The 24,700-nt window shown below is 39.6% G+C and overlaps 1 protein-coding gene across 1 annotated transcript; it reads left to right on the plus strand.

The window, feature by feature from the left end:
* Positions 1-19,625: 19,625 nt before the first annotated feature.
* On the plus strand, positions 19,626-23,153 carry LOC112576954 (U6 snRNA phosphodiesterase-like). The gene is made up of 7 exons (XM_025259843.1): positions 19,626-20,052; positions 20,309-20,457; positions 20,885-21,062; positions 21,793-21,846; positions 22,124-22,229; positions 22,606-22,689; positions 22,941-23,153. The coding sequence occupies exons 1-7, from the start codon at positions 19,775-19,777 to the stop codon at positions 23,049-23,051; spliced, it is 960 nt and encodes a 319-aa protein (XP_025115628.1). The 5' UTR covers positions 19,626-19,774; the 3' UTR covers positions 23,052-23,153.
* The last annotated feature ends 1,547 nt before the right edge of the window (positions 23,154-24,700 follow it).

Here is a 24,700-nt window from a genome sequence, read left to right on the forward strand (position 1 = left end):
CAGAGAATGGGGAGAAGGGTACAGCTGAGATCCTCTTGAAAATTACCGACAACTACAGTGTCCTCATCTGAACCCTAGAGTGCTATATCTAACTTTTTCGATTACCAGTGAGTATTGTACTGCTGCACCATCAAAGGTCTGTGTGCACGCGTAGAGCAAGTACAGAAGAATGCAAGCACGTGCACATTATATACATATAATTCATCCGCTTCCTCTGAAAAACATTTCTTCAGAAAACTCTCGTGATCTGCTGTGAATACTATCGTCCTCACTTAGTGACCCTAGAGACAGGATGGTAGCTCGTGGAGTCCTTCACAGGATGTTGGCGAGGCCGTGTAGGAGGAGGGGTTAATAAAGGTGTCAGCATCGCAGTGCCAGCAGCTGTTGGATCGTCACGCGCTGGGCTTTGGCGCGTGTGGACCGTAATGTACTGTTGAGATGTTTAAGTTTTGATAACGAGCTGATGGGACAAGGATGACAAATGATGATCAGAGATTTCCATTAAAACAGACCATGTGTGTGTGAATAATGAGAGAGGAAGACGGAGGGGAAGCTGTTATGCATATCCCCACACAGTGTCCCTAGAAGGCTATAGTAACTTGAATCTTTGGTTTAAAAAAAGGTGAGACAAGGGTAAGGGAAGAGAATACATAATCCGAGAGAGAATAAACAGCATTCAGTTGATTTCAACAAAAGACAAGTAATGATTACAAAAATAGCCATCAGACCATACTTCTCTTTCTCCTTTTTTTTTTTTCTCATTATTTATTTTATCTTGATCAGGTTTTTTTTTTCTTTTTGTGGAGGGAGAGTTGCTTTGTTCTGTCAGACTGATACTACAAGATTCCCAGCAATGATAACTCCAGCAGTAAAGGATATACACTTTGGTTCGAACCATGATTATGATGGCCTGGATCTCAGATAAAACAAAATAACTTTAGAAGGCCAATCATTTTCGAATAAAGATGACAGGAGACAGTTGTTAATAAAGCTTAATTTTCTGTCAAATTCGCGTTTATTTTATAGTCATGATCTGTAATTGTGCAACAGCAAGTCCAGTTCCTGGTTCATGTTTTGTCACAATGGTGATAATACCAGCATCATGGAAGCTGCATGAACGAGTAGAAAGAAGCAGGCGAGCTCAGTTTGAAGGTAGCCATGCGAGAGGGACTGGGCATCTGCTCGCCGGGCAACGATAACTGTCACAGCCAGATACCTCATTAAAGCCAGTCACTGCCGATAATTACCTCATCAATCACCAGTCAATTTCAGGGTACAGTTGCCAGGGTGCAATGTCCCAAGGAAAGGCACGATCAACGGATGGGTTCTGAAGTGCGGTCAAGCCCAGGCCAGTCGGCTGTTTTTCTCCTCTTCAACGGTCGGGGGAATAAACGCTTTAAACGGGTTATTTTCCAAAACACTGACTCAATATCTTTGTTGTTGCTGCTGTTGTGGTCTGCTACGCTGTTACTGCTGGGGATGTTTCAGTTTTGTAAACTCAGAGTTCTTTATTATTGTAAAGGACATTATTGTTTTCACGAAATTGAAGCTGATTTTAATTAACACTAAAATATTTTAACTCCTTAAAACTCAATCCTAACATACCTATATACCTACTTCAGTACGGACTGATCGTTTTCTGATGCCCGGCAGCTGAAATTGACAGAATTTTGAAAAAAAAAAAAAATTGTCATGTTTTGTTGCACGAAGTTTAACAAATCGTTTTCTCTGAAGTTTTCAAGCGGATGTATTTTTTTCAGTAAAGAATTTTACAGGAGAGCAAGGCTGAAGTTTACACACACCTACTGCTCCACGTCACGTGATATGTGAAGGACCTCGCCACTCCCACCTTTGTGTTTGCTCGTCAAACTCTGCTTCTATCCGATGCCAAAATTATTCATAAGGTTTGAATTGCAGCAGTGGTGCAATCAAAAGACATCTTCCTGTTATGTGTGCAGACGATAAGCTGCCTGCCTCCCACGAAGTGCAACTGTTTTGTCTCAAGGCGGTTAGCATCACTCGCACAAGCCTCCACATCTCAGAAAGGACCGTACATACAATAGACTGCTGGCAGACGAACTTTCCTGTGTCGACTTCTATGATAAAACTTTTCCAACTTTGCACGGTTGTGCTGTCGAAGGAAAGAGGAAGAGGAGAGTTTCTAGCTCTTCTGTTGATGGAGGTACACAATCTCAAGGTTTATTGTCTTCTATGTTTGTTTACTCTAAGCCAGAGGTAACGGAGGTCAACAATCATGCCGAAAATCTTTAAATAAGAAAGCAATTAAGCTTTAAATAAACTTATGTAACATTAAGAATATTGGAATGTTGGTCCATCATGGGGTTTCCGATGTTGGTTTTCAAAGGTCTCGCTTACCATTGTATGAGAGGCTAAGGGTTAGGTTCAGAAGAATGCCAGCAGTCCAGTTTATTACTATCCTTGCTATTCAATGTTTGTGCAAGCTCTCTTACTATATCATTATGCACGTGTCTGTCTCAAACATGACAATTCTATATGGAAGAAAATGATACACAAAATATGTATCTAACCCCCAAGCTGTCTGTTTTAAAAACTCATGTAAATGAAGAAATACCAAAGAACTGACAATCTAAACTGCATTCCTGTAATCTTGAATGCAATCTTGAAATAAAATATTTCTGTAGAAGAATAAAGAAACGGAGAGGAGAAAGAGAAATAATAAAGCCAAATTATTATACAAATCATTTGAAATTTTTAATTTTTTCCTCCAAATCCACTCTAGAGATATGATATGCATCCGAAAGAAGAGAAAAGATAACAGGACAGACAGGTAGAAAAGAAAACAAAAGAAAAAAATAAACATAAATCCTAACAAGTAAAAAAATAAAGGAAATAAAGAAGTAAAGAAAGAAAATGAACGAGTGAACAAAATGAATGAAAGGGAAAAAAGGAAAATAGAAGAGTTAGAAAGCAAACACCAACTTGTGCATTTATGCTTTGCACGTGCACACTTATTCTGAATCTCAGATAATGGCTGAGCTATGTTTGTCTGACAATATTTGTCTTTTGTGGTCCTTTGTCCCGCTTACCAGCTCAGAGATGACCGCATGAGTTGCTTTAGCACTGATATATTTTATATATCTCTTTTTAAGTTCTGACCATCCATTATTTATCTTGAGTGGAGCGTGTGACTTGAGACACCAGCCGCTTGGTGTGTCTGTGTGTGTTTGTGAATCAAATTCTTACACGGACATCCAATGTGTGTGAAGGCAGGAAGAGAAAGATAAATAGAGGTGGGTGTTAGTGAATTTATAATGTCTTTCTTCTTCTGCCGACCGATAGCAAACTGTAAGGAGGGCACGTGGATAACATCTTCTGTGTACTTTATTGGCCTCTGGTCAATCGTCGTGAATATTTAGTGTGTCGAGTCCATCGGGTGACTGGTTCCACCTACCATCAGCTTCACTGTTTCCCCTTTACATCGGTGTCGTTTAATGAGAAGATGAGCAGGCCATGGATGATATAGGGTTAATAAAAATTATGTTAACACTTAAATAGTAGTGCATCATCCGTTAGGGTTAACCTAACTTGGACTAACCTGTATAAGTCGCATGTGCATTTCTCCCCCTCTCTCTCTCTCTCTCATTAAACACTCCTTTCTTTCTTCGATCTTTCTCTCTCTCCCGACATTGCTTGGGAAACATTCTGTAAATAATTACTTTGTACATATTAAACATCCCGTTCTGTTTTTATGCCACGCCTTTAGTCAAGCTGTAGTTTACCAATCTACCATACTTTCTATCTTTAGAGCAAGATGTCAAAAACATGTTCTGCATTTCATCCTACCACCCTCGTTATTACAAAAAATTGTCATTGTCAATCACTTTCTCTTTCAAACCCCTTCACTCGATTACCGAAGAGTAGGTGTCTGATCAAAACTTTAAAAAATACCTGAACATTTTTTCGCTCCGCCCCTTCAAAACAAACCCCAATCCCTCACCCTCCACCCATAAAAGAAAGCGGAAGTCGGGTGGGGTCCCGAGACTGACCTATTGCTCGACGCATTAGCAGATTTTTTTTTTTTAAATTGCGAAATTGTGTCGATGGTTTTATTTAAAATGCTTTGTTTGTATACCACTTCATCTTCCATTTTGATTCTGCCTCACATGCATTACCAGGAGGTGAAAAACATTCCCAGAAATCGATGTTTGAAAAATGTGTGTGATTTGTGCATCCTTTGATATTGCACTTGCAACCTATCATCCACCTTATATCGGGTTTATTTTCTTTTCTCTCCTGGCATTGGTGAGTTGTTTCTATTCTGTCTCTCGCTGGCTGGAAGTTGTGTTGTTTACACAAACTAACTTGTAATATCGACTCCCCAACACCCACCTTTATTCTATGGACATTATTGAAAGGGATTCCTTCTGCCAACCTGGTGTGAATGTAAATATAAATAGCCTGCTGGTAAGAATAAGCTTCCAGACAAAGAACAAAATACAAAAGACAAGAACAGAGATAACGAGACAGAGATGGACGTAAAAGAAAACAGTTGAGACTGGACTTGAGATAAAATGCTATGACTAATGATGAATAAACATAGAGGGCGCACTGATCAGGTTTGTTCAAATAGGTTTGAAAAAAACTGGACACGAATGAATCATCATGGCGACGGTTGCGACACAGCCAACGAAAAACAGAAAATGTCCTGACTTCCGATTCTTTGTTCTGGTTACTGTCATTTCTCTGGCTCTTCTTTTTTCTCCGGTCCTCTTTTTCTCCAAAAGAGACGAGAAAATAAAAGAACTAGGGAAAGAAAAAAGACAAAAAGAAAAAAGAAAAAAAAATCTTACAAATAGCACTGACCACACCATTTTCATGTTCCGGGGCTCACGATTTGATGTAGCGTCAGGTGTTGACAAAGTAAGCCAGGAACGGTTAACGGTCTGCTACATATCCGGGTTCAAAGCCAGGCTAACATCGGCGAAAACAAAAGCGCTGGTATCAGATAAATTTTCAGCAGAACAGAACAAACATTATGGCAAGTGTTTTTGCTTTAGTGCTGCATTGTTCTTCTACCAACATCCTCCAGGATGATGGCAGGATCCCCCCTCTCCAACTAAATGTAGACTAAAGCTGCGGCAGTTTTTTTTTTTAAGACAAAGAAGACGATCAAGACATTCACCTTGAGATCAAAAGTGGGCTGGCCATGGGTAGTTTATGTGCCTCAAGCATTCACTGATTAAGGATTTCTACCTACGAAAAATCTGGCACTGAACGGAAAAGCGAACGTTGCTACGGTCAGCTCCGGTTTATTTTTATCGTCTCTCGATGATATTTTGTCACCATCTCCGGAGTGTCGTGTCATCTTTATCAAACACTCGGTAAACGAACGAAATAAGAAGACGGAGAAAGAGAGAGAAAGAGGTGGAGACAGAGTGTGAAAAGCAGAGACTGTTTATGAGCTAAGAACAAGGTGGGCAAAGTGTTGTTTTGTTTGCGGGCCGGTCTTAAAATTCAAAGCTATGGGGTGGGCCGGTAAGAACCCCAGGCCAGGTGACTAAACAACAAACCTAGTGATAATTGAATGGACAACAAATGGGTACATAATGGCATTCACTTACCCAACATTTGTGTAAGGGGAAGGGGTTTGAATTCGCTCACAGCTGAACTTTGAAGGCACCGGTCCCCGAAACTCTCTTTCGACTTTTCAGACATGTCAGCCATGTTATTTGTTATCTTTGCACTTTATCTGTTAGAATGTTGTGGACTGGCGGTTTCTAAAGCTGTTGTACTTTCAATCGTTTTCATCTAGGCTGAATAAAAAAAATGAAAACAAGTGCACTTCTCATTTTGGCAGACGTCCGCGGGCAGTAATTTGCCCATCCAAATTTGAAGTTTGTATTTTCTCATCCTTTCTTCTTTTATGTATTTCCTTCCGTCATTCTTGGATTTAGATATTAACCACGTTAAATACCACTAGTTACTTAAACTGTCTTCCTTTCTTCCTTCGTTTCTTTCACATTTCCTTCTGTTAGTCCAGTCACCATTAAAAAAGTAGTGTGGTACATGTTCCCCTAATGATCATGTAAAGCTCCTCAAAATATGAGAATGATGTCCTTTAGCTTAACTGACTTGAGGGGATTGGTTTGTCCAGAGTTTGTTTTTCTAAAGATATCTTTTTGTTGCTCTTGTCTGTTTTACATCATGATGCACTAAGAATAGTCTGTAATCTTTGACCTCTTTCTGTGCACTGTGGGGTACTTAAATGCGTATCTCGAGAACGGAAATGGGGTATTCACCCAGATTTATTGAATAATATCTTGCACAAATGACCTATGAGGGAGAAAATATACCCCACTGGTCGTTCCTACAGAGAAATAACTGGCACACCCTCACTTGCCGACTACAGCCACCCTTGCTAGTCTCCCTCACTCCCTCTCTCCTGTGTGAAGTGGGCGCTGATTGATCTCGCCGACAGCCGTTTACGTGCCGTTTGGTGGTTGCATATCTCTTGTTACTGCTGCCTGCATACTTGGCTCTGTCCTCCGTGATCTCAAGCTGGCCGAGGTCTCGACCTGAATCTTATAACTGATTGCTATTCTGTGTTGTCTTTTGGGTAGTCTTCGCTCAAGGGCAGACTTTTGTCACGATGTGTAATTTGCTCTTCCCCACCTCACACCCCACACACACACACACCCACACACCCCACCATACACACACACCCCCACACACACTCACATCACACACATTGCTCAGCGTGTCCGCTCAGTTCATGTCTAATCTTACTAGCACCTTCTAGAAATTCTTATTGTATGCATGCGTGATAGGTCTTCTGGGGTACATATTTTTCTGATGATTGTATAATGATGGGTGTCTAAGAGCAAAAGATACATTCCCTCCTGGATAAATATCCTCACCCCTTCTGTTTTAGAGACACACGCCTAAAATCAACATTCTGCACAGCACGAGGTGAACTCCGACCTCGGGGGCGTCTGTGTACAAACGTGACGAGTTTGACCTCTTCCCGTGCATAGTGATGGCTGTAGGCATCCGTCTTAAAAACGGATCGTGGGTATTCTCCCATAATTGGGGGCCATGGTATAACAAAAACAAAATGTTAGCTTCAAATATTCATTACTAATCTTAGTTTTTGTTTAAATAACAGTCATACAAACAGAAAATGGAGGGAGAGATGGGGGATCAAAATCTTGCTTGCCTTCTTTTACAATTTTTTTTCTTCGGAAGAAAGCGCAGAAGAAGGACAAAATCAAAATACCTGACCTTGTAAGTGACTTTGGGAACTGTGTCAAAAAGTAGGTTTGGATACTTGGATATATAGCGAACCCTGTACTTGACAACAAAGGCAGTGAAACAAGTTTGTGGCGGGAAATAAAAATTCATCAACAGAAAACACACAGCCACCGCCTGACTGCAGCCCAACTGTTCGGCCAGTACCTAGCCAGTCGATGATGGCCGGTCTCATAATTCATTTAGCTGTTAAGGCAAGCCTGCCATTTGTCTGCAAGAATGGGATACGAGGTGCCAGGACAATGCTCGACATTGTGTGTGTGTGTGTGTGTGTGTAAGTGTGTGTGTAAGTGTGTGTGTAAGTGTGTGTGTAAGTGTGTGTCTGTGTTGTGTGTGTGTTCAGGAAGAAGGAGGAGGGTCTCGTCTCCTTAGTCTCGAACCCATTTGTTGCAATAAATGAAGGAAATGGCTATGTCAATAAGTGATTACCCGCTAAAACTTATTTCTGAAACCGGGTGCTGCACAGCTACACTATATTACATTACTGGCGAACAGTGTTCGCTTCAATTTATCAAAGCATGAAGATGGTGGAAGCAAATTAAAGAAAAGCGAGAAAATAACCACACCTAAAAAGAACGAGACTGCTGGACGTGTAAACAGATAGACGGATGTGCATAGATGGCTAGATAGAAAGATAAATGGATACATAGACAAGTGGTGCTGGTCGATGACCAGCTTAAACATATTTTTCAAATTATGTTCAAAGTTTAATAGGTCTTATAAATGTGGTTCTTACAGTTACTTATTTTCAGCCATTTTGCTGCCGTAAACTGTGTTACACACTCAAAATTTATCCTGAATTTTTCTCCTGTAAAGTATGTTTTATTGTTTTCTCTGTGTGTCTTTACCAAGGGAAAGAAATTTTATAGCAAATTAAAAGTTGTTTCAATGGAATCAATGCTTGTAAGATTTGCTAGAAAAGCTCTGTCCTATAGCTAATTAAAATCCACAGCAAACTGGTCCTCCCCACTTCTGTCATCTCCTGTTGACATGAAGTGGAGGAGGACAAGCAGAGAACAAGGTGTAGGTCCCCCTGGCTGTGTCAAGACATCCATCACGCGGTACGCCGAGTACCATCCACGTCCAGCGGCAACAACCGCAACAAGATGGCTTCTTGTAACTGTGAATGGATGGCTGTTTGCCAAAAAAGACTTCCATGTATGTTTTCCGGAGCTGATGGACAACATCCTGAGTGTTGTGAGAGAATGGCATACCGCGTAAGGGAGATCATTACGAATGACGTCATTTCCGCTCAGTTTCTCTCAACGGTTTTGTGCGAAAGTGTAGATGAAGGGACGTGACCTTTTATGACAATTTGACTATGTGATGTTTGATTGTCCACTACCTCTGAAGCCAGCAAGATACTGGCTTTCAAAGGAAAACCATAGAAACAGAGTGAATTTAAAATAAAAGCCAATAGGGAAGACGAATTAGGTTCACACTTGTGTGTGTGTGTGTGTGCAAAGTGTGGTTGCCTTTCTTAAGATGCATATATAAAGAGTGTCCTGGTCTGTGTACATGTATAGGAAACATATTGTACTGTCTTTATCTACAATTCTGTCTTTTTTAATCTCTCTCCAGTCTATCTATCTATCTATTCCTCTTCGTGCATCAGGTTGCACATAAGGCCTCAACCAGAGTCCGCCACCGATGTCGATCTGCTGAAACCCGCTCAAGGTGACCCCATGTCCAGCCCTTTCCTTTCATCTCCCTTTCCACTGTTCTTCTCCAAGTTTCCTTTGGGCGGCCTCGTTTTCTTCGGCCGTCTGGAGTCCATCGTAGGGCGACTCTGGAAAGGTCTGCTGTCTGCTGGCGGAGCACATGTCCAATCCATCGCCAACGCCTTCGTTGAACCTGCGTGGTGATGGACTCGGTTTCAGTTCTTCGGTGAGTTCTTCGTTGCTGATGGTATTTGGCAAAAGATGTTAAGTATGCGCCTGAGCATCTGTTTTGGAAGACGTCAAGCTTGTTACTGATGGTTTGGTCATCTTCCAGGATTCTGATCCGTAAAGGAGGGTGCTGATCACATTTGACTTGAAGATCTCAGTTTGATCTTCTGGCTGATGTTTTTTGCCTTCCATGTGCTCCTGAGTGAGGCGAAGGCCTGGCTGGCTTTCGCCAGTCGGGCTCGAATCTCCACCTCCGCATCCCCGGTGTTTGACATTTTGGACCCAAGATAGGTGAACTGTCAACTTCCTCAATCTCTTCTCCATTTAGTTTGATGCCGTCTTGGGCTCTGGCGTTCACTCTCATACTTTTCGTTTCTTTGTGCTGATCTTCAAGCCAAGGTTTCCAGCTGTTTCTGAGAAGGCTTTGTTTTTTTCATGCATGTCTTGGTGGCGGTGTGACAGCAGGGCAATGTCATCAGCAAAGTCAAGTCTTCCAGCGTTGTTGTTGCTGTCATAGTCATGGTCCATCTGATCCCTCTCCTCTCACTGTCGGTGAAGTCTTCATGATCCAGTCCATGGCCAGGATGAGAGGAACGGCGACAGAATGCAGCCCTGCTTCACCCCGGTACTGACGTTGAAGGGGTCTGTGAGCTCTGTGTCACAGACAACCTGGGATTTGAAATCGCTGTACAGCATTGCAATGACCTGAACAAGTTTTTGCAGGGACTCCGTAATGCCTCAGGATCTTCCATAAGGACTCGCGGTGGATGCTGTCAAAAGCCTTCTCCAGGTCGATGAAATTGATGTACAGCGGTGTGTTCCATTCGTTGCTCTGCTCCAGAATCTGTCGCAGAATGAAGATGTGTTCGGAGCAGGATCGCCCAGGACGAAATCCTGCTTGCTGTGGTCGGAGGTCTTTCTCCAGAGTTGCCGTCAGTCTTGACAAAACAATCTTGCTGAAGACCTTGCTGGTGAGGGAAAGAAGTGTTATGCCCCTCCAATTATTGCAGTCTCCAAGATCTCCTTTCTTGGGTAACTTGAAGATGAGCCCTGTCTTCCAAGCAACAGGGAGCTGCCCTGATTCCCAAACTTGCTTGAAGATTTCAGTCAGCTTGGGAGCTGTCACATTTATATCTGCTTTCAACATCTCTGCTGTTATTCCATCTGCCCCTGGTGCTTTGCCGCTCTTCATTGTCTTGACTGCTGCTGTCACTTCTTCCAGGCTTGGTGGGTCTGTGCAGATGTCAAGGTCTATAGCTGCTGGCTGATGTCTGCAAGCTGAGGGGATCTGGTCTGTTCAGAACTGACTCAAAATGTTCCCTCCAGCGCTGTAGTTTTTCTGCCTCTCCCTCGATGACATTACCGTTCACGTCTTTCACTGGCACATCACTGTTCTTAAACCCGTTGTTTAGCTGCTTGTTTATCTTGTACAGTGTCTTCAGGTCATTTTTACTTGCTGCATTTCTGCTTCATCTGCCAGTTTCTCTATGTGGTCTCTTTTGTCGGTTCTTGCCATCCTCTTTACCTCTTTGTTTAGTTTTGCATATCTTTGTCTGAGTTGTTCTTTCAGGCGTTCAGATCTGGTGCTGTTGATTCTTTGTTTGGCTGACTTTCTCTCTTCTATCTTCTTCCATGTCTCTTCTCTGATCCACTGTTCTTCTTTTCCGTTGGAAGCCCAGTATTTTCTCTCCTGATTCCTGTAAGACTCGATTGAAGTCATCTAAGGTCATCTCTTGTTGGTCTCCTAGTGCTTGGAACCTGTTCTTTACTTCCATAGCAAAAGCCCTTTCGATGACTGGATTTTTCAGTTTGCCGGAGTCCACTCTCTGCTGACGTGCCTGTTTTCCTCGTGATCGACGTAGCTTCAGAGAAACTGTGGCTATCACAAGAGTGTGGTCACTGGCAACGTCTGCTCCTCTGTAGGCTCTAACATCTTGAAGTGAGCTCCTCCATTTTCGGTTGATGATGAATGGTCTATCTGGTTCTTTGTGGTCATCTGGTGATGTCCATGTTGCCTTGTGGATGTCTTTGTGTGGGAAGAGTGTGCCACAATCAGTAGGTTGTTTTCTTCACAAAAGTCTGCCAGTCTCTCTCCTTGTCATTGATGGTTCCGATTCCATGTTTGCCCATGACATGCTCCCTGCAGGTGTTGTCACTTCCACTTGGCATTGAGATCGCCGATGATGAGCAATATGTCATGGCTGGAACGCTCTCTGAGGCTGCTGGAGTGATCGTAAAAAAGCATCCTTGTCTTCTGCCTCAGAGTCATTTGTTGGTGCATAGCAGGCTAGCACTGTCAGCTTGGTTGTACTTTGAATGGAATCTTGCTCTCAAAAGCCTAGGTCCATAAGGCTTCCATTCCAGCAGTGCCTTTTCCGTTTTCTTGTTGAGGAGTAGAGCTACTCCTTCAGAGTGCTGAGCGTCTGATCTTCCTGAGACCTTACTTTTCTTGAGACCAGCTTTATGTCAGGGCAGTGCTCATCTCCTCTCCCTCGCTGCCTTACCTTCCACAACACTCTAAAGAGTCGGGTACCCGTTCCCGACAGCTGGGTCGACAGGGGACGAACCACCAGGCTATTCGCTTCTACAAGAAGACAAGCAGCAAAATAACATAAACATGTAAGACTGATGATGCAGAAACCATCCTTAAATTGAAACTTCCGAGATAGGGGTGGGTTTCAGTCCCAAACACTTGGCATCCATCACTGACATTAAAGAAGCAGTGACAATAATATGATCAATCGCCAAATAGTTTCCAGCTGCCATTACGAGTGTGTTGAAGACTACGTGTATAGACAACTGCAGGAGTATTTTAGAATATAAAGAATAGGGACCTAATTCCGTAAAGGGTAGGGAAAGGTAGGGCAGACAAAGAGAAAGGCTTTGTCGACAAAAATGTTCTAACACCGAACTTGCAAGGTTCGAAAGGTTAAAAGACTACCTTTAACTTCTCCGTTTCGGAAATTTCTTTCAACACCACAAAGGGTGTGTGTGTGTGTGAGAGAGAGAGAGAGACTTTCATATCAGCACATTTATTACAATTTAACCTTTTTTTCCCAAGTATTCTAAAGGTGAGAGCCGAAGCAACATGTTTCTTCAATCCAAAATGTCCCACAGAAGCTTGTAAGACAGATTACCACTGCAGTTAGTGTAACACCAACTATAAAAAGACAAGAAGTTTCTATTCTGGTCAACTGCAATGTGAGCGGGTTCTGTCCTTCATCACAACTCCACCACTTGCCCCAGCCACGTACCTATCATAAAAAATATTTAATATTCAGTCTGAAAAAAAATTGTTTCCCGTGTGCCTTATAGGCTCACTCCTAGCTATAACAAAGACTTGCACAGTGTTTTGCAGATGCTCGGCGCCAAGTGAAGGTCTATCATCTTCTTTGTCGTGTGGTCCGTTTATGGCTGCACCTGGACGGGTTGTCATCTGACAGCGGGCCAGCCGGCAAGCCATGAAATATTAAATAAATGCTCAATCCCAGCTCCGTTGAATCCGAAATGGACATTTATGCCACATCTCTTTAATGGTGTCTTTAAGCTTAATGCGCATTAGATGTCACAGAGAGCAAGGGAAGGAAAAACAAAATCTCGCAGCGGAAATAAAACAAGGAGTAGGTTGAAAAAAGTGGGGAAGAAATAAAAAAGAGGGTTTGGAATAGATCAAAGAAAAAAAGAGGAGGATTGAGGAGGATAAATCGGACAGGAAGAATAAAGGAAAGAAAAGTAGCTGTTAAGGATGTTAAAGAATAATGAAAGAGGGAAGGGATGGGTGAAGAAGGCAGAATGGGAGACAGTGTGTGTGTGTGAATGCGCATGCATATGTGCATAGAGGTGCGGTTGGATGCGTGAGATTGTGGAAGTGTGAGACAGCATGTAATAGTTTTGGAGCTAACTACCCCGTAGACACACACACACACAGGCATATGCATGCACACACAAGTTCTGTTGCACATTTTGTTGGTTTTTTTTTTTTTTTTTTACTCACCCATCTCCCCCTTATTATTACTATTTTTTTGCAATTTTTTTCTTTTACAACTCGTCTGTCCAACTCTTTATTGGACATTTACATGGGATTCTATGCATGGCTTATAAGGGCATCAGACAAACTAACAGCTGTTCATGTCTGGCAGCCACACCCACACATCCCTAGTAAGCCTGCTTGCTGTGGGCAGAAATATCTAGCATCAGAAAACAAGGGCTTACTTTGGGACATTTTAGTATTCAATGTTCCTCCTATCTGGCTAGGCGGTCAAGGTCCTAGACGTGCATGCAACCAAATACACATTTTGTGTCAAGTATCATGTCCACAAACAGGTGCTTGCATCAGTATTGTATCGATACAGCCACACAGATGGTATGGTAAGGACACGTGCAAAGCTTCCACGAGACCGCAGTCCAATGGCGCAGGAAGATGCTCGGCGAGGTTCAAACCCCAGGCTGACACTGAACGGCGGTCACATTCTTGTCCCCTCAATATCATTTTTGATATGAAAGCTGCCCCCTGTTCCTACCACTGCAGTAACAATAATACTACAATGAGGGGATCTGTCCAAATTTTCTGTATCAAAAACCGATCACTACAGACAATATAAATTTGATTACTGTTTCTGGGATGTGGAAATAACTTGGAAGAGAGTTAATGAAGCTAATGCAAATATTGGAATCCTGCCAGGATTAGATTGCTCTGATTACATTTATTGTATTGATTTTATTTATTTTTAATGCGACAATTAAAGGCAATGTTCGTGATGGCACGAACATTCGAAGTTTTTCCAAAGTAGTGGATCTGCGAAACAAGAGGTAGTAGGCGTTTAATAGTATTTATTGGCCTTTTTTTAAAAATAAGGTTCTGTTTAAATGTAGAAAGAACGGCCAAAATCTTTATGTGAAGGATTTTTCGTCAATCAACAAATCACCGTAAAATTGCACGAAACAAAAAAATTGTTGTTTAAATGTGCCACTTACATGAAAAGTGTTTCAGCAACACCCATATCACTAAATCCTAGGGAGAGTTTGTTAGATATAAAAAAAAAAGTTAACAAGTAGTATTGCTCCTAATTTCAGTTAGCGCTGTTCTCTGTAGATATAAAAAAAGATAATAAAGGAGAAAAGGCTTAGCATGTCTGTCAAGTGCTATTATCACAATAAAGATCTTATTTGCATTCGGCAATGTGTTCTGTCAGATATAAACTCTTTTGTTCTAGGGGAAGCTTTGAAAACAAATCGGAGCAACAAAGTCTGCCCTATGGTCGAGCCTGGAGCACTTCCGGTTTACCACAAGGCGCCACATACACAGCTACCACCATAAATGTCTGGCTTGAGGCCTAAATATGCAAATTAAAACGTCGGCCTTCTCCACTACACACAGCCCCGGAAAGAGCTCGCGACAACCCTGCTTTAATTTTAAAATGTAATAAAACTTGTGGGTTTTTATAGGCCAGGTTTTCCTGCAGAGTTTTACCTATGTCTTATGTCATTTAAAATGATTGATTAAACTCTCTAACACTCCGAAAATGGAAAAACATTGTCGACTGAACTTTAACCCTTTAGATCTTTATCAACTGCTTCTATGTTTTACATGATACTGGAATTGAAATAACAGCAATTTGGTGGTAAACACCTAGATATAAACTACTGTTCCTTGACTGGTCTGTTACGAAATACAATAATGCGAGCACCGGAAACAAGAGGCATCACATTCTGTATCATGAAAACCGTTAGTAAAGGGAAGAAAGGTGAGTTTTCTTGGAGGCTTGGGTACCGGCTTTGTGAACTTCATTGTCCAAGAATGACAGTTCTTCATGATCAGTTTTGACTCGAGGGTATAATATAAATATATAATTATAAATAAATACAATATACAGTTAATCTGTAAACATGTACAATTATACGTGTATTTTCCTTGAACAGCTCTTAATATGGCAATGTAAATGTACATTGTACTGCATGTGAGTGACGCAGAACTTTTACGAGCGATGCTCAGAGTATTTAAGTCCCTGTCATGTTAAAACCGTTGGCAAACTTCGGTCGAACATTTTTACAAAGTTTTCCTGTTAGTAAGTGCCTTAAGTCTTACCTGCATAGGTGTCACGTTTAAGGTGGAGATTAGCAGCCGCGCACCACGAGTTAACACGTTCTTGGCCATCATCCCTTGGGCTACACCTGCCAAGGTTAGAAGGGGACTTTATACGGGTAGGTGGCGTGGAGGTGTCACAATCGTAAGGTCACCACGTGGACAAAGCGAATTGTCTCCCCACTTCCGATGACACTGAACAGTAAAACATTCGTCGACGCGGTTTCACGCACAAACTGTATTCAAAGTGCAGAGGACTGATGGGGGAGATGAGGTGGGGTTAACTGGGGATGAGTTAAGGTCCATTACGGAAACAACCGCTTGTCGTCGCTAGGTCCCTTTATAACTCCCAACTCCCAACACTTTATAACTTCACGACTCCAAGTTCACCGAAACAACACCTGAAAGAAGTAGCCAAACTTAGCCCTACCCCTCCTCTACCATCCTCCTTTTCCGCACCCCACATCGAGCTATGGAGGGGGATAAACACGATCGTGAAATCTGTTAATAACGGCAGCGTGGAAAATAAAATATATGACATGTATGCTTTCTATATACTGACCTGGTGAAGATCAGGACAAACAGATTAATGTGCTGGATTGTCGGTGTCAGGTGGCTCACATGTAATTGTAAACAGTGCTGTTTGATGAAAGCGGGCCGTCCTTTGTCACGAGCTTTTATTCCCGGGTCGACTTTCACTTTAGTGAGTCACACCAAAATGACTGTATTTTATACTTGTTTATTTTGTTTAATAAATACGCACAACATTCAACATGTACATGATATTACCACAGACATATCATATTTGGAAATTATAATTTGTATTTTACTTTAAATATTTTATACGGTTATACTGTTTGTATGGTGACAATTAAGCTTTACTTGTTGATATTAAACTGTTTGCTCCTGCTTTTACTGTTTTATCGTTGTTTTATCCTGCGCTTTGGTATGAAATTAATAAAGGGTACCGACTTTTTTCAAATCTCGCAGGTATATGTGGAGAGATGACAGATGCTTTCAGCAGTAAATTCAATGGATTATTTTCACAATGCAATGTTTACACAATCTTTGGTCCACGAGATGAAAGATTTCAGTGAGACATTAACTTTCTACTCCCTACGACATCTCTCTCTTTCTCTCTCTCAATCTCTCTCACACACACAATGTGCTCACTTCTACATTCACATGTTCAGCCACCCATGTACACATAAAATCGTGCGCACTTTCGAAAAAAAACACATGAAAACATGAGAAACAACTCCACAGGAATAAACAACTTTTGCCGCAGCACGTGAGCGCGAGTAAAGCTTTGCACATGACAAACCGGAACAGAAATGTGCGTGAACACGCTACCTGTGACACACCTGTACTGTAGGTAGGATAGGCACACCCTGGCAGATGACTAGGAGGGATGGAGAGAGTAAAGCGATTGTAGGCTGGAGCATTGTGCGCTGGCGGCACGTCTGTCTATTGATCACACTGTCGAGGGCGCTGTAAGGTCCGGGTTACACATTTCCTGGCTTTTCCTAACATAATGAAAAACTATACTACACAATCAATATTTCAATTATAAAGCTCTCAAACCTGTCATTTTTTTTAAATGATACTAACAATGGTTCGCGGAAAACTTTCGACAATCGTTATGTTAAATTCAGTGTGTCAGCACGCGAAGGTTACAGATTATTTTATTACACACACACACATCTATTTCTCTCTAACACACACACACACACAAAGCAGAGCATTAGAATCTGGTTCTGGCATCTAACCTTGACTAACAAACGATCCTACTAAACTTATTATTCTTCAACTGTTTGTGAGTCTGTCCTCTTGTCTTTCTGCTAAATTCTCTCATTATCCCCCTTCCCCTCCCAAGACTCCCGTACACCTGTGTGTGTGTGTGAGTGTTTTTTCATCTTCTGACGATGTTCTTTCCTTTTTTGGATTTGTATACTCTTGGTTCATCCCGGATCGAACTGTAATTTACTACATTATTGTTGTCAGGGAAAACAAGTTTCCTATCACGGACATTTACAATCCATTCATGACCGCGCCTGCGCAGATACGTCGCACGTGATGAGTAAACTCGCGCTCACAATGCCCATGACATTCTCCTGTTTGCAGGCCGCCTGCGCCTTGATTGCGACCTTTTTGCTTCAACAAAGGGAACTATTTTTTTCCTTCTAGGAACGCTTCTCTTGGGAAATGCAAATTCTAGCGCAAAAATATCAACCGCGAGCTAACAAGGAAAAGTATATTTACACTCACCAGCACTTAATGCGTTATTATCTTTTTTATTATTAATAATATTTTCAGTCGTCCACACTTTCATTTACTTCTGCAGGTTAGCAAAGCAGATCCGCTTTGGATTTCTGTGAAATTTTATTCTCTTACACCATATTATGCTTCTCGCTTTACAAAACAATACAAACATCCTTATTAATCCTTTTGAGAAAATTGTTTGTCTGACAATGTTACTATTATATAATACGTCAGACATAACATGATACCTGAAGTATGACATTAAATATAATCATACATTAAAATAAACAAACAAACAAAAAACAGAAAAACCTGGTGCTAGTAGTGTGAGAACCTGCACTCAAAGACCTGTCCTAATCATGCTTTGGTTGCATATGTAGACGGGTAAAGTTTTATCACACTGATTGCAAACTGCAAACAAGCTATCTATGTATATAAGAGAATGCGACCAATGTCCTGACTGTTATGTGATTGCACACAAGTGTTGGACTACACCTAAGTGTATCAGACGGTTATAATGGAAAGTAGCCAGACGATCGATCGAAGAATTTAATAATAATAAACACTCTTCACTGGCAGCTGGTGAAAGATGATTTATGACTCGAGAAACAAAGACCAATGTCAAAACGAGTCTATCAATAATTGGATATCAGTAAGTGATAGTATTGACAATCAAGAACACTTCTACTGCACTCAGCGACTTTGGTGTTTCACACACACACACAATGAGAATTTCCAAGGTTCCATTCTGGATATTAGTTTGTTAATTATAAATTCGTCTAAATATAGGTGTATTCGGTATAATTTCAGTGCTTCAATATCTTCACAGATTAAATTTTGTTGACAAATGTCGCTCGAGACGTACTGTGTCTCAGCAACAGCAAAACGATCGTCTTCCTCGTAAGGTTGCAGAGACAGCAGATCGCACATGAGCACAAGTCTTTCCAAGAACTCCTCCTTCTCTCTTTCTCTCCAATACGATGTCCGACAAACTGCCACTGGTTTTGTTTGGGGATGCCACTAATGTAATGTATTAATGTTTTTGCTTCACGATTGTTGTGCTGGTTTTCGAAAATTATTTCATTTTTTGCAATGGGACATGTATTTCCCTATGGGCCATAAGAGAACCAACTTTTATGTTGCGCCTTAATTTATCATTCATGTTTTAGACATAGATGCAACAATCACCAAAATTACAAAATCCAATGCCTTTGAAATATTTCAAAAATCCTGTGATTTTTTTTTTTTTTTTTTTGTGACTTGATAGCTCTTGATCAGACCTGGGCAAGGGGCGGCCCGCGGGCCGCATCCGGCCCGCCTCCTGTCTCTGACCGGCCCGCCCGCCAGTATATATCCTATATATAGTATTGGGTAAAACTGAGTTAACTATATTAGTCCGGCCCTCTAAAACCATCCCAATTTCTCATGCGGCCCCTTGGGAAAATTAATTGCCCACCCCTGCTCTTGATGATGAACAAAGTACATGTCCTGAAATTGTCGTTGCCTACAACAATGATGGGTAGCATAGATCTCATGGATCAGAAAAGGATTACATTTGAAGTTGATCAAAGGTCAAAGGTGAAGAACTACTTTCAAATATTTTTTGATTTGTTGGACATAGTGGTGAACAATGCTCACTGTATTTATACGTAGACGAATCGGGAATTTCCTGAGTAAAAGAGGATATCACAGCGTGAGTACAGACAAATGATACCAAGAGCGCTCATTGGAACTTAAACAAACAGGAAACAAATATTCCATGTTTGTCCCATGCTGCATCTCGAAAACTATGAGAAATATCAGTTTCCAATAAACATTTTTTTGAATCTACAAGTCATTTTACCCCTAAATATGACAGAATAAAATTATATATATATATGCGTCCAATCGTTATGGTCATCAAAGGGTTAAATAGTAGAAGTAGTATAATAGTCATGCTGAGCCTTCATGATGGGTGACATAAACATTAAAATAAAGATGTTCCAGATTTAACTGAACATGTAGACAAAAGGAGTACAGAGCGTGTGAAACACAAACACAATCATTACTACAGTGTATCTTATGATACGGCTCGATCTGCTAATGGTTATCATCCTCAGTTAGCACAGTCTGATTTTCAGCACATTGAAAGTGAACCAAATAAGAATAATTGTAGCTTTTACTTTGATTTCACGTTTAAATTTTATTTTGGCATGACTGATCCATTAGACTGAGAATAATAATCCTCGTTTACTAAGCCTTATATATATATATGTATAACGAAATCGAAAGGTTAAACGACATCGTGCCTTTCCACCCATCCAACGATGGCGCGTCGACTTCGAGACATCTAAACTCAAAATACAACATGAACTTTCCTTCGATTTCTATTGTATCCTATTCAGATTCCAGTTCCGAGAGCGATGACATAAAGGATGACCCGGTGAATTGTGGAAAAAAGAGAAAGATGTGTGCGAAAAGAAATGAAACTGGTGGAAAATCTTGCAGAAAAGCATGTTCAAGTAGCAGTGATACGACTTTCGAAACAATGTGAGAAATGCGTTTATTGGCCATATATTATATGAAAACCGACTTCGCATATTACGAGACAATTTTGTTTATCAAAATTAATAAAATAGGTTGTGAAAAAATTGTTTCGAACTACAAATAAACGATTGATACATTGACTGCTTTTCTGTATGAAGGGAATTACCCTTCACTTGAGCATAAGAGTTACTTCTGAATTAATCGGAGACATAGGATTGTGGCTAATGCTTTAGATCTGAATGGGATTTATTTTTTTCAGTGTCAAGGAAAGGTTACCTTTACCAGGAGCTATTCATTCAATGTTCAGTGACAAGGGACAGGTTATGGACAACCCTGCAGAACATGGTGGTCGCATTCGATCTTTTCCTCATTTAGAGGGAAACTGGGCATCCTATGTTTACATTCCAGGTTTGAACAGTCTAATGGAATATTGTATTTAAGTTATGGCAGGGAAAGATATTAATAGAATTTTGAATTCATTGACAATGCGATACTACATTTAAATTATTCTGGAAAAGACTTTCTGCTTTAATAGAATTGTGCTTTCATTTGGTAGGCCATGAATGATCAATCACTTAATTTTTTGTTAATAACTACTTTTTACTGAAATATTGACTTATCAAGCAACTGAAAATTGGGGAGCACAAAATCCAAATGACAAGGAAATGATGTAGTGTTGGGTTTGGATTTTTATTGATTTGTCTGTTGAATTTCTTGCTAATTTTCGAGATTTCAGATCTAAAAAAAAAAAAAATCTGGAGCCTGTATTAGTTGAAACTTAGGCCAAACAATTATTTGCACTTTATGAAAATGCCAGTGAACTTGCTTGTTGCAGTTGATCCTGATAGCAGAATGAAAACATTCATAGAAGAATTAATGTTGTGCCTGAGACCTTACAAGTTTTCTGTCATGGATGATCCACACATCAGCCTTTCAAGAACTGTGTGCATCCGCCACCACTGGATTGAGCCTTTAGTGACATCACTTAAAAAGGAGTTTCAAAGTTTACAGAGGTAATGGTGTTTATCATTTAGAACAGAAAACCTTCGCATTGGAACAGATAAGATAAACGAATATAGGAGTTCTATAGCAGTTATTATTTTTCTTGAAAACTATCTACAATATAAATGTCATTTAGTATTGTGGATTGCTAATATGAAAAATCTCTATTTCATGAGAAATTTCCTTAAAAACACGTCAGCAGATGAAACAGAAGAATCATGAATCTTTTAGACTGGTCTTAACTGGAGAGGTGTCAGGCTAATAAACTCTTTTGGTCGGTTCCTTATTTTGTTAACAACCAGGATAACCCCCTTATTGTGTGTGTGTGTGCTTGTGTATGTATTAGAGTGTGTGCATATGCATGTGTCAGAGTAAGAAAATATCTTACCATGTTTATAGTCTTTCATGTCCTGCATATGCACATGTAGATAACAGGGGCTATGTAACTAAAATGTTGTTTTTTGAAGTGATCAGAAGCACAGTAAGAAAAAAATGAGAGGGCTATGATCTTATTTGATTCTGAAGCATGATTTGATGGTCTTAAATTTAACCAGTGTATCCAAACTAAAAGAGTAAATAAACATGTTTGCAATGCACATTTTTTGCATAATGGTCAAGGAGTTGGACCTATGTATATCCAGACAAAGATTTTACCATGTCACTGTGCATATATGACAACAAAACCAAAGGAATGAATGACACTTAACTTTTAATTTTTGCATATTCTATTTTTTTTTTCAGTTGTGTCTGTAAAGTGAAGCAGATAATACTATACACAAATGATGAGAAAACTCGGTAAGTTTTTTTTTTCTTTTTCACAATTGTTTCCATTTTTCTTGTGTAATGCAAAACTGCAAAGCTTTTAAAACTTTAAAACACTGTCATACTTAGTGCCAATTATCTGAAACAGCATTAAATTACAGCTTCTTTTGTCCTTACCTTTCTTTGGGCAGAATTACAAAAAAAAATATGATCTTCAAAGATTCTTTGCAGGAAAGTATATAAAAGTAATATCAAAATCATTGTTATTTATAAATGCATAATGATAATTTTATTTATCATCTATGTCCAGAACATTTGCCAGTCTAGAGGTCTGTTCAGAAAGCACTACTCTTATGGAGTACATTAGAGCAGCAGATATCTGTTTACAGGAATACAAGCTTCCAGCATACTACAAGGTAATGACCTTTAAGTCTGTAAAGATGAAGATTTCTTTCATGATTTGTGACATGGATTTTATTTTCTCATAATGGTAGTAGCAGATATAACAATCCCAGTTTTGATAAAAAACCAAGTTGACTAAATATTCAAACCTTTTGCTAGTATTTGATTTTATTTCTGGTTTATTCATGTTTTGTAAAGTCTGCTTGTTTTAATTTTTCAACACATCACAGGCAGAAAATATTCATTCCAAAAAAGAAAAATAAATGTATGTACATATTTTAAAACTTCAAAAGTTTTTTTGGGGGGGTGAACACATACAGGTTCATGTTTGTACAAGACTGCGTGTATTTGTGCATTTTTATATAAAATGATTTTTATATTTTTTTCAAGAACCCATCCTTCCACATTAGTCTGTTATGGTGTGTGGGTGATGTGGTTAATCAAATTCCTGAGGAAGCTTACCTTAAACTCCAGGTAAACTTTTGTATTCAGTTCGAGAAACACCTTTAAGCTTGCACACCTATCATTACTGTTTTCACTATTTTCATTGCCATCTAGGTCCATCTGCAAACTCCACTAAAACTGATGTTAGATGTCACTATATCAGTATTTGTGTAAATTGCTAGTTTGCTAAATAACTTAATGATTTTGCTATTTCTAATTCTTTTATATGATTTTGCTTTGAGCTTTAAATGCTATGGTAAAAATATTTTTCTCAATTCCAGAAACTGACAAGAGATTTCTTGGATGAGAATCCTGATCTGAGTATCATATCTGTTGATAAAATTTGCTTAAAGACTGGTTTCAAAAAATTCTTTTTCCATCTACAAAGTTAAAGAGATATTCTAATGCTTTTCAAATGTTTGCAATCTTGTTGACTTCTTATTTACTTGTTTTATATTACCACAGTTATATTGTAATAAAAGACAAGCTGTGTATTGATGCTATAATGGTTTTGAAGTGTATGGTGGGAGCATGTATGGATGGATAATAATGAATTGAGTGAAAATGAAAAATTTAGGAGAAAAAAAACTACCCAAAAAATTAGTTCTTATATTTTCTTGAAATAATTATTACAAGATTTGACTTGTAAATTTCCCTAATTATGAAACTTTTTGTAGTTTTAAAATTGCACAAATACATCCAATCAGTTAACTCTCATACATCTTTGTATTGCATCATCAGACAAAACTATATACAAATACTAACTTGATCAACTGAAATGCCAAAGCAGCAGGAATGAGTATAGAGTATATCAATTAGTAAAGTTTTTTTTGAGAGTGCAATGCTGTTTGAAGGTTTGGACTGATTCCATGTATAGGATATCAGATGAAAGTGAATTCCACAGTTATGGACCAGTGAAGGAGAGAATGTGTTTGCAGAAGTGTCAAATCCGTATGGGATGCATAGTATGCAGTGTTCATAGGTAAACCTGAGTAGTGTGCTTAGGGGAAAGCAGACAATGTATCTGCCTATGGCCCCATGCTTTTGATAGTCATTAGGGGTCCCCGCAATTTTGATTAATATGGAAAAAAGTGTCTTTAGATCCCAACTGAAACCATGACGTTGAGGGCCCTGCAATGTGTATTGGTTGTAATGAATGCATCCCGAATTCTATTTTTAAGTGTAAATAAAACCATCTATAAGTCTTCCACCTTATTTAAGTAAATTAAATTATCTTTGTAGGTGTTATCTTTACAATATAGTAGTAATCTATTTGCACTACTTTGGAACCTTTCTAATAATACCGATTGTCTTCAAAAATCAATACACTATTATATTTACATACTCTTGATACATGCAAACTCATGCTACGTATAACTTTTGAAATATACTTATTTCCACTTATTATCTGATTCACTTTCCATACCACCGCTTAAATTTGACAGTCAAAGGATAATTAAGTGTAAGAGAGGCTTCGGAAATATCTTAAATACAGGGAGGTAAGCTTTAAGGTTTAACAAAAAAATTGTAAGAGATTGCTGAATATCTGCATGCTTTCTAAAATGGGAGACAAGCCGTCTAGGTGGCGGTGAAGGACAAGATGACAGGAAGTACGCGTCTGCTTGTAAACTCAACGATTACGTACGACATAGCTTTGAGTATTTGCTTTGTTGTATGTTGGTGATACACAAAATCACAATTTCAGTGTATGGTTCATGGAATCTAGTCCAGCTAAAAGACGAACTTCGTCGAAGAAGTGTTTATTCAAAAGCTTTATGATCGATCGGCTTGTATGCATACAGCAAACATTGAAGAGCTTGAGTAGAGTGTGTATTTAATTTTTAAAGAGTTTTATTTTTGAGACTTTTACAGTTTCTAAAGGCACAAATTTATATAGTTAAAACAATATAATTTCTATGCAAATAATTCTACTTTGGTCGCTACAGCTGCTGCAAGGCTATATATAAAAATAATTAAGTCATGTGTTGTCAAACAAAAGTCGATCAGGAAAAAAAAAAAAAAGGAAAAACACAAGTTTTTT

The sequence above is a fragment of the Pomacea canaliculata genome, linkage group LG12, assembly GCF_003073045.1.
Source record: "Pomacea canaliculata isolate SZHN2017 linkage group LG12, ASM307304v1, whole genome shotgun sequence".
Taxonomy (NCBI): domain Eukaryota; kingdom Metazoa; phylum Mollusca; class Gastropoda; order Architaenioglossa; family Ampullariidae; genus Pomacea; species Pomacea canaliculata.